We start from the raw sequence: 16,063 nt of genomic DNA, 5'->3' as shown, positions 1-16,063 counted from the left end.
TTGCTGCTCACATCCCTGTTTTCTAGTGTGTGTTTAGATCAGAGTGCACACAGGGCCCTCCGCTCCTTTTAAGGATCACCAGTGTGCAGTAGGTCGCTGACATTTCACATCCATCACATGCCTGCTTTATTGTACGCCATTGCAGTAAGCCAGCTATCCCAGCCATCTCTGGGATTAGTGTTTTAGTTCAGACCAGGACTGCGCTTTTGGAGCAATTCCTCCTGTCACCCTCACATACAGCTCTTCGGTTTGTACCACAGAGTGATCTTAGGCTGTGCAAACTAGATTCCTTTTGGATGAAGCTAAACTGAAGGGTGCCCTCCGGGAGTGCCCCTGAAGTGCCAGATATTCAGACCATGGGACCAGACTGAACCCATCCTGAAATGTGTACAGTGCGAGTGTATGGCCCTTGCCACCAACAGCGTCACTCTACGCATTCGGTCCTGCATTGTAGACACAGCCTCTGTAAAACAAAATCAAATGTCTACAGATCTGATTGTAAACCCTGGATCTCACTACGACTGCATGCTGCAATAAGTAGCTACAAATAGGAAACAGCAATTTTTAACTCTGGATTGCTTTGTTGATGTATTTTGGGTCATATAATTTAAAGGCAGTGGCACAGCCTTCTGTGTACTAGTAACACAATAAAATGGTCTCCTGCTTTACTGTGTATTGTGCCAAATAGAGTTAGTGTATTATATTACTCTCTCTAGAGTGACTTTATTATCTTAGATTGGAAGTTGCAGTCATTAGTTGGCTTCTGAACAGGATCAGATGCCAAAGCTAATCTGAGTTCTCTAGCAAAGCGTGCAACAGAGTGAAAAATTTCACTATAGCCACTACTGCAAAATCCCTGATGATATACTTCCATCTGTCTGATTCTTGGGAAGCAAAGCATCAGCTATGATGGGTCACTTGGCTGCATACACTGGAACAATCAGATCTAAGCTGTGGCGTAGTTTGTAGCATTCAGAATGTTTGTGCATTGTCCATGGGTTATTTCACATCAAAAGGAAACTAACAGAAAAAGAACAAGTCAGGTTGTCAGCACATACATATCGTGGAAATCCATTCAGGGTATAAATAAGCCCAGTCTTCTCTGTGAAGTTGTTTTGGGCTGTGAGATTTGTCAGCTCTTTCAGGCTATGCAAAGATACTGTGGATGGGACTTCTATCACAGCAGAGTTGGCTGATTTTCTGAATTCCCAGAAAATAAATGAACAAAGGGCTGTCTGCACCTCATGCCAAACACTTTCTTTCTCCTCTCTGTCTCTCCCAAAAATGTTCTGAGGAGCTGGAGGCTCATTCGTTCCTCAGGCTGAATATCCCTCTATTCTCTACAACCAAAGACAGGCTTTTCATACACAATGAGCAATTTAAAGAATATTAGGTGGAATGCTAGCCCAAAGTGTCTGGCTCAAGGACATGGAGCCTGGAGGAGTCAGGACCAGCGAAGGAGCCTGCTCTCAGGAATTAAAATCCAATGCCTCAGTTACGTGACAGGTGTGCACCAACAAGCTCTCTCCACTGGCAGTAAATGATGCACAGAAATGTGCCTGCAATCCCTCTTTCACATTCACTGGTGGTTGGGATGATGAGCAGAGGGATTTGAACTGTTGGGCACGTGGTTTGCTTGGCTGCGATAAAGCATCCCCCAGCAGAGGTGGGGCAGATACCTCAGGGTCACGCTGGCAGATTTCAGGGAAGCACCATTGACCTTTTGTGCTGGCTTTGTCAGCAGAAACGTTGCTGGGACCCAGGCTTTGAGGCACAGATCTCGGTGGCTTTCCTTTGGCTTTCCCAGTGGGCAGCAGAGCTGGCCTCCTCCCAAGAATATGCAATGAACCTTTCCTTTTTTCTGCGTAGGCACCGCAGCAGCTGGTACAAGGGGGAGGGAAAAGCCATATAAATTGTCACACTTCGTAACATTTCGCCTTGGTTGTAAGATCCTGCCTGTCCAACAGCAGCTCACCCCAGCCTCAGTTGATGCTTTAGACCGCAGGGCTTGCTATTAATTGGCCAGTTGTAGCCAACCTGTCAGTAAGCTGTCAAAATATTAATAATCTAGCGCCACTCATTTTCAGGATGGAAGTTTTAGTAGCAAAGAAATTGAATTTCCACCCTGGTCATGACAGCTCTGAAATTGGTTTAGCACAGGAGAGATCTTTCCAGCATTAGGAAGGATAGGAAGAGTGTCGGAGATGGTGTGTTTCCACCGAGTCTCGCGGTTTGAATTTAAGAGTCAAAGCAAAGAGGCTATCTCAGTACATCAGCAGCTTATGGTTGTAATAGGCCTGGTGAGCTCCTTGGCAAGTCCTCTTATCTTCTGCCCATGTGACACGTTACTTCAAAAAATGAACTACACAGAAAATTGGGCTAAAGCCATTTTGTCTCTTCAGACCCGCACTCCGTGCAGGGCTGTACCATCAGGTAAGAGCAAGCACACTTTTGTCTGTGTGCTAAAACATCGGCCACCGGCCACTCTGCCGTACAAGGACTGGGACTCGCTCTCAGTCCCCTTCTTCCTGACATTGCTATAACTGCATTATTTCATTTATATCAGAAAGAGAGGGCTTTTGCCTAAGAAACTGAACTGGAACCCGAGGGAAAGCTCTACTAGCTTTGACACCTCTTGTTTTACAGAACACCCAGCAAGCCGCTTGGTCTTGTGGTGCTCAGGTTCTTAGCACAAAACTATAGAAAGTAAGAGGTCTTCCCTGTACTCCTGTCATGGTGAGGGCATTTTTATTAAATGCCCAAAGCATTCGTACTCTGGTTTGGGTTTTTAAGGATAATTGTGATATAAATAATAACATGATAAATCTAATACTCATCACTAATTTTCCACTAAGAGGTTTCTTTTGACTCTCAGAAGAAAATAGCGTCATGTTTATAAATACATAATCATTATTTTAGTTTATGCATTGTTGTTATTATTATCAACCATAATAAAAATAGCAATATCGCAAAAGTAACCAAAGGCCACAAATCAATTTATTGTGCCCTGTGCTCAGGCTCAAATTGATGCCAAGAAACTCTCTCTGGCCCCATAGAGAGATCACAGGTTCAAAGCATCCCATCTGTGTTTCTAGAGTTCTTACATTATTATTTTTCTTCATAGTTATTTCAGGCTTTAGCAGATGAGGCAGTACGATGCTAATTTAGGAAATCTGTTTTTCTTGTGTGCAACTAACATACCTTCATCTTGTCCCATCTTGTCTCATGACTATTATCTGTGAATGCAAAGATGTATTTCTGGGTACTGTTTTGGAGTAAGCAGAGTTGATAACATTGTTACCAATTTCAGACACTCTGTCAGAAAAACAGAATGTAGAGAAGACAATGGATGAGTTGGGATTCCCAGATTAGAAATTATCCTGGGGTTTCACTGGATCCCCGGGCCGCCAGGAATGCAACGCCACAGACAGTGCTGTCAGAAAATCCCCTTCGTAGGAAGCAGTTGCTTTCCTAGAAGAATGATGCTGAACTGGGTGGGCCAAGTGCCATGTGAATGAGCTATGCTGCCATCACTACTCCAGTTCATAACAGCTCCAAATTTTAAAAGGCTTTAAAATTCCAGCTTGAAATAAGATCCAAAAATAAAGAACAAATCAATCAATCAAAGTCCAAATATACCTTATATTTTAAAAAGAAGGGATGAAAATTTATTCCATCCAAGCATTAATTCAAAGTTGGGGTCCATCATTAAGGAAAACTGAAGCAAAAGACAAAATATGTCACTTGCTCTGTGTGCCCCATTGGTGACTCGCTCGACGCGCAGCCTTCCCCAGATAACCCTGTACGCAGAGCTGCGCAATTGTTGGTACCCAGATCTTACTCCCAGAGCCTGTTCTCTCACACAGCCTACCCAGGCTCTCCAGGGAGGTATGGAAGTGAGCAGCCCGCTTGAAGAGTTGTGCCGAGTCATGTTCTTGTCAGCACTCATTAAGTTGAAAGCTGTGTTCCTATCAGGATTGCATGAGCAGCTCGCCAAAGGCCAATGCAGTGAATTTGGGCATTTTTATCTTTATGAAGTATTTGGTAAAAAGGTGCCTGCACGGTGGACAGGTCAAGAGCTGAAAGCAGAAGAACACAGTACTGAGGTATGGTGGGATGGACAGATCTGAATTTGTATCCCCAAAACTCACCGGGTTCATCTGCTTTGTAGCCAAATGTGAGACCATAGCTCGTGTGGATCTATACGAGCTTGTTTTCGTCTAGGTAACCAGTTAGCTAGGGCAGAATGGAGCTCAGCGTGTCTTGCAGAACTTACCACAGATTTTGTCAATACTCTGCTGGGTGCCCGGGCAGATGTCCTTGCTGCTGCAGGGTTACCTTGGGCACGTCCATGCTGCAATCACACCTTTGTCTCCAGCATTCACAAACTTCCTCTGTGGTCACATGGATAATTTAATCAGTCCTTGAACACGGAAAGGTGCTTTGGGACAGCTTGTGTCCACATATAAAGATCTGCAGCTTAATTACAGAGGCTCGTCCAGCACTTGGTTTTTTTGCCTGTCCAGGAATATTCGGTCAGCTTGCAAGACTTAGCAGACCTGCACTCCACCTCTTGTTTGGGTGTTTTAAAATGAAGCCAATTGAACAAATATGTACTTTGAGTGCAGAGAGTTCCCACAAAAGTGAGGGCAGATAGCCCTCTAGTTATATTTTTCCGAGGCAGTAAGTTGGATTGCTTGCTAATGCGGCTTCTCAGCTCCCAGAGCTGGGGAACAGACCTGCACGGATGGTGATTTATTTGAAAATGTGCTCCTTCCAACCCACAGATGGTCCAGGCGGAGTCAGAATACTTGCAGATACCATATTGTCTCATCAAGTGAATCTCTGCTCTGCAGCAGGGCTGTACACTCCCATGTAGCAGCTTGTTATTTTAAAACGTATCTGCTCTCTCCTACTTCTAAAAGGCCAGCAAGAAGACTTGTCACCAATCTCTTATGGAGCTAGAAGGGGGAGGAAAAGTGGAGTGTGAACAGTAGAATATCACCTGCCATCTGGACAAAGATGTGATGAGATGTAAAGTTTGGATGCACATTTGCGGTTCTTGATCACATGCCAAGAGAGAGCTCAGCTACAATTATTTTAAAGCATTTCCAGACAGATGCGACCCTAGGTCATGGAAGAAGGTACACTGAGGCAGGAGGACGCTGAACTCGATCAGGCTGTACACAAGGCATCATTGCCAGTGGGAGTGCTGCTGTGGTCTGCATGGGGCTTGTCCTGTGAACAGGACCTACGTGGTTTAAGACCTGTCCTGGGAATAAGACTATGCCAGGATCAAGTGCTATGGCATGAGGTTTGTGGTCACAAATTCTTAGATATTCAAAGACATGTTTAGTCTCTGAACTTCCACAGGTTTAAATGGGAGTTGGGCGTTTGCATTTCATCTGGAAGCCCAAATGTCTTCAAGAATCTGACCACACAGGTCTATGAACATTGATACCAATGTTGAACTTCTCGGTGCTGTTGGCATCAGAGGGGTGTTGATTAAACCCTGCTGTGGCTGAGGTCAGTGGGGAATGTAGAATGGGCTTTACTGGGTAAAGAGCACCATAAAGCAGATGCTCTTCTGCAGTGCCATCCGTTTCCCCTGGGATGGAGCAGCGCTTATACAGACATAGTGAACACGATCCAGTTGTTCCATGGTCTGCCTCCGCAACCACAATGAAATGCCACTGCTGATAGCTGTGATGATATTTATGATTCTTACTTAATATGTTTTAAATTACTTGATGAGCTCTAAGTATTAACACTAACATTAGTAAGTATCCTGAGCCAGATTCTCTGGGAGGAAAGCCTTGCCGTGCCATAGACTTTGGTGCAGTTTAGTGCTTTTATCCCATCTGAAGATCTGGCTCAGTAATTGTGCAGAACATAAAAGAGAAACCCATAAGTGCTGTAAACAAAGGAAAACTGTTACTCTGGGAGTGTGTTAGTTAGATATTTCAACACTTATAATTAACATCCCTTTCCTAAACCATGGCACAAACTACTCGCAGAATGGGCTTTTTCTTTTATTGCTGCTAGTTTCAGTGACTAAATTTATTAAGTCATTAGATTTGCGTGTGGATGTGTATATTTGCTATTCTCCTTTGGGTTATAATAAAAGGAGATCTTCAGGGGAAAAGAAAAAAGAAAGAGATCTTTATTTATCTGGCAATTTTGAGAATGTTTGTAGGAAAATGGCAAGCAATACAAAGAAGTGGCCCAGTCCGGGGGGTGAGCAGCTGGGTTTGAATACAAAGCTAGTGACAGTCTTCTGCTGGCTTCCTGGCTGTCCCTGAGCATTGCACATGGAAACCTGTCACCATTTCTGCCATGGTCTGGGGACATCAGGGGCTTCTGTGCCAGTTAGAGCTTGGTCTAAACAAACAAGGGAGCAAATTGCTTGCTCTTGCGATCAGTACCCAGGAGCACCATGCTGTTGCTTATGGTGGGACCTTTTCTTTGCACCTCCTGGCTGAGGACGCTGGGGGTGCGAGTGGCAGTCATGCTGCCAGCCTGGTACGGGCAGGGGCTGGCACTGCTCTCTCTTGCTCGGAGCAGCACCGGGGCTGTCTGCTGCCCTGGCAGCACTATGCCGGCACCGGAGCTGTGACACCATTGGATCAGCATTTTTTGAAGGAACTGAGACATCCGAGGGTGGCAGTGCATTCCCTGAACACCTTGCAGCCTCATGTCCACAGGTTTGACAGCAATGCTTCTCCACCGACATCTGTGGAGCTTCTCCAGCTTTACAGATGAGCAGAGTCCAATCAAACTTACTATGTTCAAGGCCAAGAGTCTGGATTAGATTTACCTGACCAGGGCAGGTGAAAGCTGAGGTAGATTTGGAAGAAAAAATCTGTCCTCTCACAAATCACCCCCAGCCTGTGCTGCGGGGAGGGGGCAGATGGGGCCAGACGTTCCCAACACCTCCCTGAAGGACCAAACTGGCCCAGGTGATACAGATTGGCTTGTGCCTGGAAGTCCCGTCCACATTTCCATCTACAGATGGCAGGAGACACTACTGGGATCAAGGATAAATGAAACACCTTGTTTTCCTAAACCAGAAACAGCTTTTGGGGCAATCTGTGGTACCTTATACCCCCCATGAGCAGGTCTGACACACTGAAGCCCCCCCCAAATGGCAGTTGCATCCATTTAGCTTCCTTCTTTGATTCCAAATGTCATTGAATGTGGTCTCCCTAATTTTCTGTGTGATAGCTACCATTTTATTTTTTTCTAGACTGTGCAATTTCCAATAAAACTAGAGTTAGCACAAACCAGACCTATGTTTGTTTTTCAAAGCAAATTGAATTACTCTTCTTACTGGAATTACCTTTTGTTCAAAGGATTGGATTGAGATACAGAAAACAAGTTGAAGGCGGATGCTAATCATTTTGCATGTAAATTACTAACATTTCTTTTACAAATATTTCATGCAGGTTTTTAGTTTAACAATTAAAAAAAAGATCTGCTTTTTCAAGCTGCTTTTAGTAATATCTATAGACATTTAACAAAATACCTCAGACTCTAAATCTCCAAATAGTAAACAAATAAACGTATTTATTTACTTTGTATGTGAAAATAATTTAGTCAAAGACACATATTTCACATGAAGATAAAAACAGACAAATTTCCTTTATTTTCTCCAAATCACAAGCATACTTTTTAATGAGGAGAACTGGTGCTGTTTCTGAGCGAGCTGGGTTCATGATGGTGCTGACAGGGGACCGAGAGCTCTGTGGAGTTTGTACAGAAAATAGAGTTACGATTTATTTCTTTGTTTAAAGACTGAAAAAAGACCGGTGATTAAAAGATGAAGCCATCTGTCCTCTCACTGTCTTGTACCTGGTCATGCTATTTCTGCCAAGGAGAGAGTTGGGAAAATAATTGAGTAGGGTTCGTTTTAAGCCTGTTTCAAAAGGTTCCTGCACCAAGTGAGAGTGTGAAGTGGGTGCTCTTGACCCCAGGGTTTACCGCACCATTACCTCTGGAGGAGGATGTCCTTACGTCCCGTCAGAAGCACATGGGGGACACAGCCTGAGGATCCCTTTGCTGTTTTTACCCACTCTGTATCTGTGGGATGAAGAGAAAGTGTTGGACTCCAGGTCTGCCCATCTAGCACATTTCATCAACTCTGAATTCATCCTAAGAAACAAAACAAACAAAAAAAAAACTTTGCATGCCCCAGAGGTCTGGCCAATAGCTCAGCGGTTTTCCAAAAATACCTTCAGTTATCTCAGATTTCAGGCTGTGCAGCAGTGGCTGCTAAGAACTGCTTTATAAGTGTGGAGCCTGTTAAGCTCACCTGCACTTTCCTCTTTCTTCCCAGCTCTTCTCAGCCCAAGACAATTGAAACAGCAGTTCCCATCTGATTCGACATAATTGCCACAATTAATATTGACAGTAAAGCTTGTAGAGAAGTTCTGCCATTAATATCCCAATAGCCTTTTGTTATTGGTAGCCCCAAAGCCGTCAGCAAGAGGCACATGCAGAAACTAAGTGACATGATGTAGCTGAAGGCTTGACGTTGGCCACCAAAAAAGATGTCAATGCAGAAAAACATAAGAGTTTGCATGTTAAATAGATTTAGAGGACACTCCAAATATCCCCAGGCGGTGCTTGGGAGAGTGGCCTATGTCCTGCTTGTCCGTCCCATCTCCTTTCTGGTCAACTGGTTTTTCCTTCTCCATCTACTTGCTCTTTGTGTCACGTCTGCATGTGGTAGTGCACACACCAAAGAGTTCTGGTGCTCAAAGCCGTGAAGACCCTGCGGCAGGTCAATTTGGTGGTAGGATGAATTGCATCCTGGTGTGTGTTTGTCACTACATGGCACAGTGGGACACTAGCTGTTGCTGATGAGGTGATATACGTAAGAAGGAGGATAATAATAATGAATTAAAAAGGCGTTATTTAGCTAGAACTTAGCTGTCAAATCTGTGGGTTTTCTAAACTGCCGAATGGACAGAGTTGGGATGTTTCTTGGTGGTGTTGCCATGGTTAGCGTCCTAAAGTGCTATATCAACTGAATTGTGGGGGATGAGGAATCAACCAGCCAACTCACAAAAACAATGGGACAGTTTTGTTTGCTTGTGGGGGAGCTTAAAGATTTAAAGAAAATCACTATTTTTTCTTTATTTTTCTTAAATCTTTGTTAAGTTGATATTTTTAAATACATCTGCTTTAAAATAACATAATTTTGCTGCTTTATTGGTACAAGTGGATATACAATACAGCATCTGCTTTTATGAACTATTGCTGCATGTCATCAAATATTATACTGCGGTAATTTAAAAATAGATATTTATCTGAAAACTTGAATTTAAATAAGTTTTTTAAAAAATCTGGATTTTTTTTTTTCTTTCTGAAACAACATTTTCAAAATGCATTAGCTTTTATATTTCTGCTTCATTGAAAATAAAAGATAGTCTTTGTTCCACACTGTAATTAAAACAGACGTTGAAAATCCAGATATCTCATGCACAGTAAATTCCACGTTTTGGTCAAGTTGGCAGCTACCCCTCACAGCCTACCAACTTTTCAGTCCTCCTAAGGGGAATTTTCTCGATAAGTTTTTATTGATGGGGTAACCAAGGCATGGGAAAGGGGATTGAGTTGTCCAGTTTGGTTTTAGAGATGCTCTCTGTCACGGGCTTTGCTGCTGGCTGGGCCCGATGCCAAGGAAAGCCCCCGAGCCAGCCAGTCGCAGGCGGCCGCTGCAAACTGTCCAGCTCCCCGCCTTCCGAGGCAAGACAAAGCCTGGAGATAAAGAGCAGATTTAAGGAGCGCTTAAACACTGGTCTTTTGGGAAGCTACTTCAAACACTGTTTTATAGTGCTCTAAGTCATCTGGATCTCTCTTAACTTGTTTCACTTTCTTCCTAAAATATTTATTTCTCCAGCAAGGAAGACTCCTTCAGATAGGGCAAAATGACCCTTTGGGGTGACGGTGTTTTTTATCTGTGTGGCACTAATGATTGATGCAAACTTCACATGTTGCGGCACAGCTCCGCGCTTTCTGCTCCGCTTTATCTTCTGTGGCTTCAAGCCTGCCTGGCTCCGTAGGTCTGTTACACGCTGGATTTATTGTCAAACTAGCAACGCTTTATATAACCCCCAAAGCGCTTGGGAATACATACCTGAGTGTTGCTGAATGTTGAAAATGTTCACTCTTAAATGAGGTCTGCAGTAAATATGTGGCATTACTCCAGATGCTTTGCTCGGATGTTGGTCATGGGTTTTCCGTTAGCAAGGTTGGAGAAGCTCCCAAAGACTTCCGAGTGGCAAGGACTTGGGAGAGAGCATCGCTCGCCTGTCGCAGCACCTGCCTTCACGCACGGGGCTCTGAGATACCTTGTCTAGGGGGTCCTGGAAAAAGGGATTTCTTCAGAAAATGCATATTCTTTGTGGCTTGAGCTCTTTTTGCAAGAATGTCATAGTTTTAAGGAACCCAGTAGGAGAATTTGTTTGGCCAGGGTGAATTTTCTGTTCAAAATCAAAGTCTGGGAAAAAAAACAACCCACCAACAACCACATCTGCCTCAGTGAAGGCTTGGGAGCCCACTGCCACAGAGCCCCATGGCCAGCCAGCTCTTTTAAAAGAGGTTTGGTATTTCCCTGTTGTTAAAAATCTTGAAAAGTTACTGGGACATGGAGGTTTTGGTCCATAGCTGAGTGTAGTTTCCTCCTTGAGACTTTATGCAAAGCCAGCGCAAGTGGCAAAGGCACAGCCACCCCACAGCCAGCGCAGGCTCAGGGGATGTCTCGGACAGGCCCACGTGTCCTCTGTTCCTGGGCAGCTGTGGGACCAGTTCTCAGTACCTGAAGAAATACTTGTGTCAGAAATCTTTCTCTTTATTGAAAGATTTCCAGGCTTTGTGCTAGCATTTCCTCCCATTGCTTTTGAAAATAAATAAAGTTTACTTGCTTTTGTACTCCCGTTTCTCCGAATCCACTTAAATGCCGCTGATAAACTGCCTTTTGCCCATAAGAATTTGAAGAAGCCTTAATGTTTTAGACAACAACCATTGCACATTTCTTGCCCATCACAGGGAAGGTAAGAGCACGGCCAGGGGAAGGCATTGGGAGCAGCAGATGAGCAACAAGGCTGTCTCTTTGCTTCTTGGCTGTCTTTTTTTCTTTTTGCTTAGTATCTCAGCCTAAATCCTGACAAATTCCTGACTTTTCTGCACATTTTTCAAGCCCGTTCACTGTTTTGCAAACCACAGCTCTGCCAGGGAAGGAGAGCCTTCCCTTTCAGTGGGAAGTTTTCTAGATGCGTATTATTGCTGGGAGCTGGTGTTGCTGATGCCTGTTGTTTTCTGTTGCTAAACTAACTGCAACGCGTGACTGTCGTGTATCACTCAGGGATGCCTAATTTAGGAGATCAGTGATTAATTCCTTCCATTGCTTTTTCTTCTCTCTCTCTCACTGCAGGATGTTTTCACACCGGAGTGCAAATTTAAGGAATCTGTCTTTGAAAACTACTACGTTATTTATTCTTCCACGCTGTACCGGCAGCAAGAATCCGGACGAGCGTGGTTCCTGGGACTCAATAAAGAAGGTCAAATTATGAAGGGAAACCGAGTGAAAAAAACCAAACCCTCATCACATTTTGTACCCAAACCCATTGAAGGTATGGAATCTGCCTGCTCCCTCCATCAGTGGGGTATGGGGAGGAGGGATTTTGCAACTGCAGATTTGGGGCTTCCTGGATGGGGGTGTTGGGCTGCAAGACCAGAAAGCAAGGACAATGTTTGTAACATTTCAGGAAGGTGATGGGCTGCACTGTTAGCATTTCATCTGCTTTCCTTCCCATATAATAAATTTTGTACATCATCCCAAAGGGGTTTCTTAGCTTTGGGTTGCTAAAGGATGAATTTAAAAGCCCAGCAACATCAGAAGTTAGTGGGAAAGGAAAGCAGCCCTCGAGCGGCCAGCAGTTCAAAAGGAATCCAAACCAGCAGTGACCGGAATGTGGGGGTCTCTGTGATGGTTTTCCCAACTCATTCAGTGGGTTTCCAGTCCCATGTAGAGTCAGTAGAGATAGGATTTATCTCATTTTAGACTTTGAGACTCTGTTTATAGTAACAGGAGAGAAATGGGTCCTACGAGCACAGCTGTGGATGTACTTTATATGTCTACCCTAAGATGACTTAAATCTGTTTTTTTCTCATTTGTAAAGACATCCTAGTTAGTCACTGAGGGTAGAGAAACCTCTACCATAGGTATCCAAAGTTAAATGAGATGCTCTCGTGCCATATGTTTTCATCAGAGCGTGAGTGAAAGTCATGGAGTTGAAGTTTTGCCCTCCGGGTGCTGACTGTACGCTACTGAAGAGTGCCACAGGCTCGTGCCAGGGCATTTTGCTTTTTATGAGCTGGCCCCTGATAATGCAGAGATGTAGTGTGATGAGCCTAGTACTTAACGGGTACTAGCATGATTTTGGAAACAAGGAGACCTCTTTTTTTCTCTGGCTTGGAAAAAGCACTACTTTTCGATCGCCAAATTAGGTACGCCTTTCTCACCCCATCTCGGACCTGCCAGTGGCCACCTCAGGGACGCAGCAGCGTGGGGCTGGCCTCAGCTGCACAGCTCCATGCCCCCTCTCACTACCCCCATGTTGGCTGTGGGGCCAGGGCTGGACACGTGGAGAGAAGGAATGAACTGATGCTTTCCTGACAGGTACCACTCACAAGCGGTGGAGGCCACAGCTAAGTCCATGCACTAGTAGCTGTTTTAACAGCTTCCCAGCTAAGGCGCAGGGGCAGACGAATGTATGCGTGTGAGTGAAAGGCCAGTTCAGGAAGGCAGGCTGAAATCATCTGTTGGACCACTGCAGCAAAGCACGATGAGAGAAATTCAACTCAGCATTCCCAGAGTATCTGTGGCCTTTGCACAGGAGATGGAGATGTGGGAAGAGCAGAGAACGGCCTGGAGCCTCTTGTCCCATGCTTGTTTTTGACAGCTTTTCTGCAGCTGGGAGCCTTTTCTTGTTTATCTGAGGCATTAGTGGGATTGGTGCCCTAAGCCCTCATTGAGTTTTGCTAAGCCCTCATTGAGGTTTGCCAAGGCCCTGTTCCTTAGCAAAAAACTCAAGCATGGGGTCAGTCACCAGCTTCTCTTCTGTCTCTTCCTCTCCTGCCTTGGCTGGGAGGACAGTCTTTTGCAAGCGCTAGCTTTCACAGCTGGGTTTCCAGCTCCTTCTGGTATTTCTTTGCTGCCTGGCTGGGTGTTGGCACTGATCAGTGGGTTCCTTTGAATCCAGGCTTCTTTTTTGATGTGGCGTGCATGGTGTCTGCTAAGTGGCTCAATAGTTGTTTTTTGCATGCATTAATTTCCTGTGGCTCTCCTTGTGGAAAGCCTTAATAGAGGCGCCTGACCCACAGCGGAGTTCTCGTTGCAGCAAATGCCGCTCTGGCTTTCATTTTGAAAAACCCAGCCCAGCCCGAGAGCTTCCCTTTCCTGCATTGCATCCTCCCACGCTTGCTTCAATCACAGCTGTCACATAACCTCCCGAGCGAGTGAGCGCTTTGGAAGTTGGCAGCCAAATTAAGGGCTCCTCCACCCCTTCCCTCCTCCACATGCTTTGCAGTCAGCCTCTGTGAGCGCTGCTGCATCAAAGAGCTGGCAGTCTCCCAAGCCGAGGCACGTGTCAGCTTCCCAAAGCATTCAGCTGTCTGGGACTGTGACTCCAGACAGAGGACTCTGTTCCCAAGCCTAAGATGCATTGTAGGTAGCAGAGGCTTGTGGGGAGGGTTGGAGTAAAACACGCTCAGCTCCACGTGACTTCTCTGTGCTGCATCCATCAAAGTCTCCGTGAGCAGAGCTCGCAAGCAGAGATGTTACAGAAAAGGGACAATTGCTTCCCTGTTTTAACAGCTTCTTTCTCTTTGTCATGACTCTAAGGAAGTATCCAAAGCACTCCCCTGCTATATTCACATGTCCCTTCTGCTGAATGCTGTGGCATGCTCCAGTGTGTGGGCTTTGCTGCTTATTCAAGCCAGTACTTTGCAGCTTCCATCTGCAGTAACGCACGCAGGTTTCCTTTTGCTCCAGTACCACCACCAGCATTAGCCCTGCCACATGATGGCTGACGCAGTAATGAATGCAAGGAGGAATCTGGTCCCCTGGGAAGGAGAAATGTTACATACATTGCTAGGAATCACTTCACCCACTACTTCAATGGCAATTATCACTGAGATGAAACTTCCCAGTTGTTTGCTGTGTGCAGAAAAATTATGCAGCAGCTTAGTGAAGAGAGCGTTCACAGGGAAAGGCAACACAAAAAAGCCCAGATTGCTCCCAGAGCTCATTTGACTCCCATTGTTTCATACTGCTTTCTGAATTCAGAAGTCCTCTCCTCGAAGTTGCGAATGGGCAGTAAACTAATAAATAAATATAAAATATCCTCCCAGATAATTTCTAAGGACTACATATGTGTACATGTGCATCTATATGCAGTGGTATCTGTGTATGTATGTGTGTTATCTATGGTTTTTAGCAGCTACAGCTTTATGCTGTGCTAATCCCACAGAGTGTTTTGACTCCTGTAGATTCTCAGGATGCTGGAGGTGTTCTGTGCAAAAGTCACTAGATACCAACTGGAAAAGTTTTGGGTTTTGGTTGGTAGGAGGGGTTTTTTGGTTTAGTGTGGGTAGGATTTGTTTGTTTTTGGAAATAGCATTAAGCTTAATCAATATGAAAGCACAAAAAACTTACAGGGGAAACGTTAAGTTCCTCTCCCATCTGTGCACAGGCAAAGCCAAGGCAAGCAGCCTGGCAGGCAGCAGTTAATGTGCTACGTGGTGCCAGTTTTGGTTAAAAACACACATACGCAACACATTTCTTTTGATATTTTTATTTCTGATCACTGATCATTTGAGCTAAATGATCCCTTAAAGTGCCCACATATAGATTGAACCAGACTGCACAAGAAATTAGCTTGAGTGTAATTGTCACTTGGACACCAAGCAATCTTTTAAAGCAATTTCAGTCTCTTTAAGTGTCTGTAGCGATTAGTGCTGGACAAACACTACCGTCCACAGTGCCTCTTGTTCTTTTAAGTGTCCAATCCCATCTCAAACAATGGGAGACTTTTCCAATCACTTAAGTGAGAATTTTATTAGATGCTTATTGTGGATGTGCTCTGTTATTTGTATTTCCTTCTCCTTGAAGACATCATTTCCAGATTGCGCTCCCAAAAGAGCTACATTTCATCTCTCACCCGGCCCAAGCCATGACGCGTTTGGGGTGGCAAATCTGGTCACAGAAAGAAGACGACAACTCTTCCTCCATCTGAGCCAGCAGAGCTGCCCCTACCTCCAAACTCATGGTGCTTCAGCCCTCATGACATGAACACATCTGAGATGTGAAGGTGACCTGTTAATGACTGGTCTGATCCATTTATTACCACTGATGAATATCCATGTGCAAGGAGCAGCAGCCAGATCTTTCCCAGTGTGTTTTCCCAGGGATGCAACATCCCAGTTTTGTTAAAGCAGAATCCTCAGATGTTACAAAGAAGTACAAGACACTGTTGAGTAGGAAGATGTGGTAGGCCTTGTGAAAATGCTTCAAAGGTATCACCTTAATCCGCAAAACATCCTAAAAAGTGTTCTTTAAAAAAAAAAAGACAAACCCCACACTCTATCAGTCTTTGTTAACACAGCTCCTCTTTTGGAGCTGTCTGTCTTACAAGTGGGCAGACTTTGGTATGTTTTCAGTCCCGCACTCACTCACTTGTTCATCTATCAAACTCCTAATTATCTTATTAGATGGCAAATGCAATGTATTTTAACCATGCTTTGCTTGGCTTTTTGTCATTTTGTGCTGCGTTTCTTACCTGAACAAACTGTGATTCCATCTGGCAGCGTCCTGCACATTTAGCCACCAGATAGACGCGAGCTCAAATGCCTCTGAAATGCATCAGCTGGGACCGGGTTTAGAACACAGTAATTATAGGCAGAAAACGAGGGTGCATAATCACTTGCTCCCTCCTGCCCCTGCTGCTGCTCAGACAATTTATTATCTCCACTGAAGCATTAGCTAATGCAGCCGCTA

The 16,063-nt window shown here is 44.7% G+C and overlaps 1 protein-coding gene across 1 annotated transcript in view; it reads left to right on the top strand.

Moving 5' to 3' along the window:
• Positions 1-16,063, top strand: part of LOC104078756 (fibroblast growth factor 12-like) — an 83,310-nt gene that overhangs the window by 61,311 nt on the left and 5,936 nt on the right. Inside the window, 1 exon segment of the mRNA XM_009580522.1 lies at positions 11,438-11,636. Within this exon segment, the coding sequence (XP_009578817.1) occupies positions 11,438-11,636 (199 nt within the window).

Source organism: Fulmarus glacialis, unplaced genomic scaffold, assembly GCF_000690835.1.
Source record: "Fulmarus glacialis isolate BGI_N327 unplaced genomic scaffold, ASM69083v1 scaffold666, whole genome shotgun sequence".
NCBI classification, from domain to species: Eukaryota; Metazoa; Chordata; class Aves; order Procellariiformes; family Procellariidae; genus Fulmarus; species Fulmarus glacialis.
The sequence above is the reverse complement of the archived record's forward strand: the minus strand, read 5'-3'. Positions and strand labels throughout refer to the sequence as shown.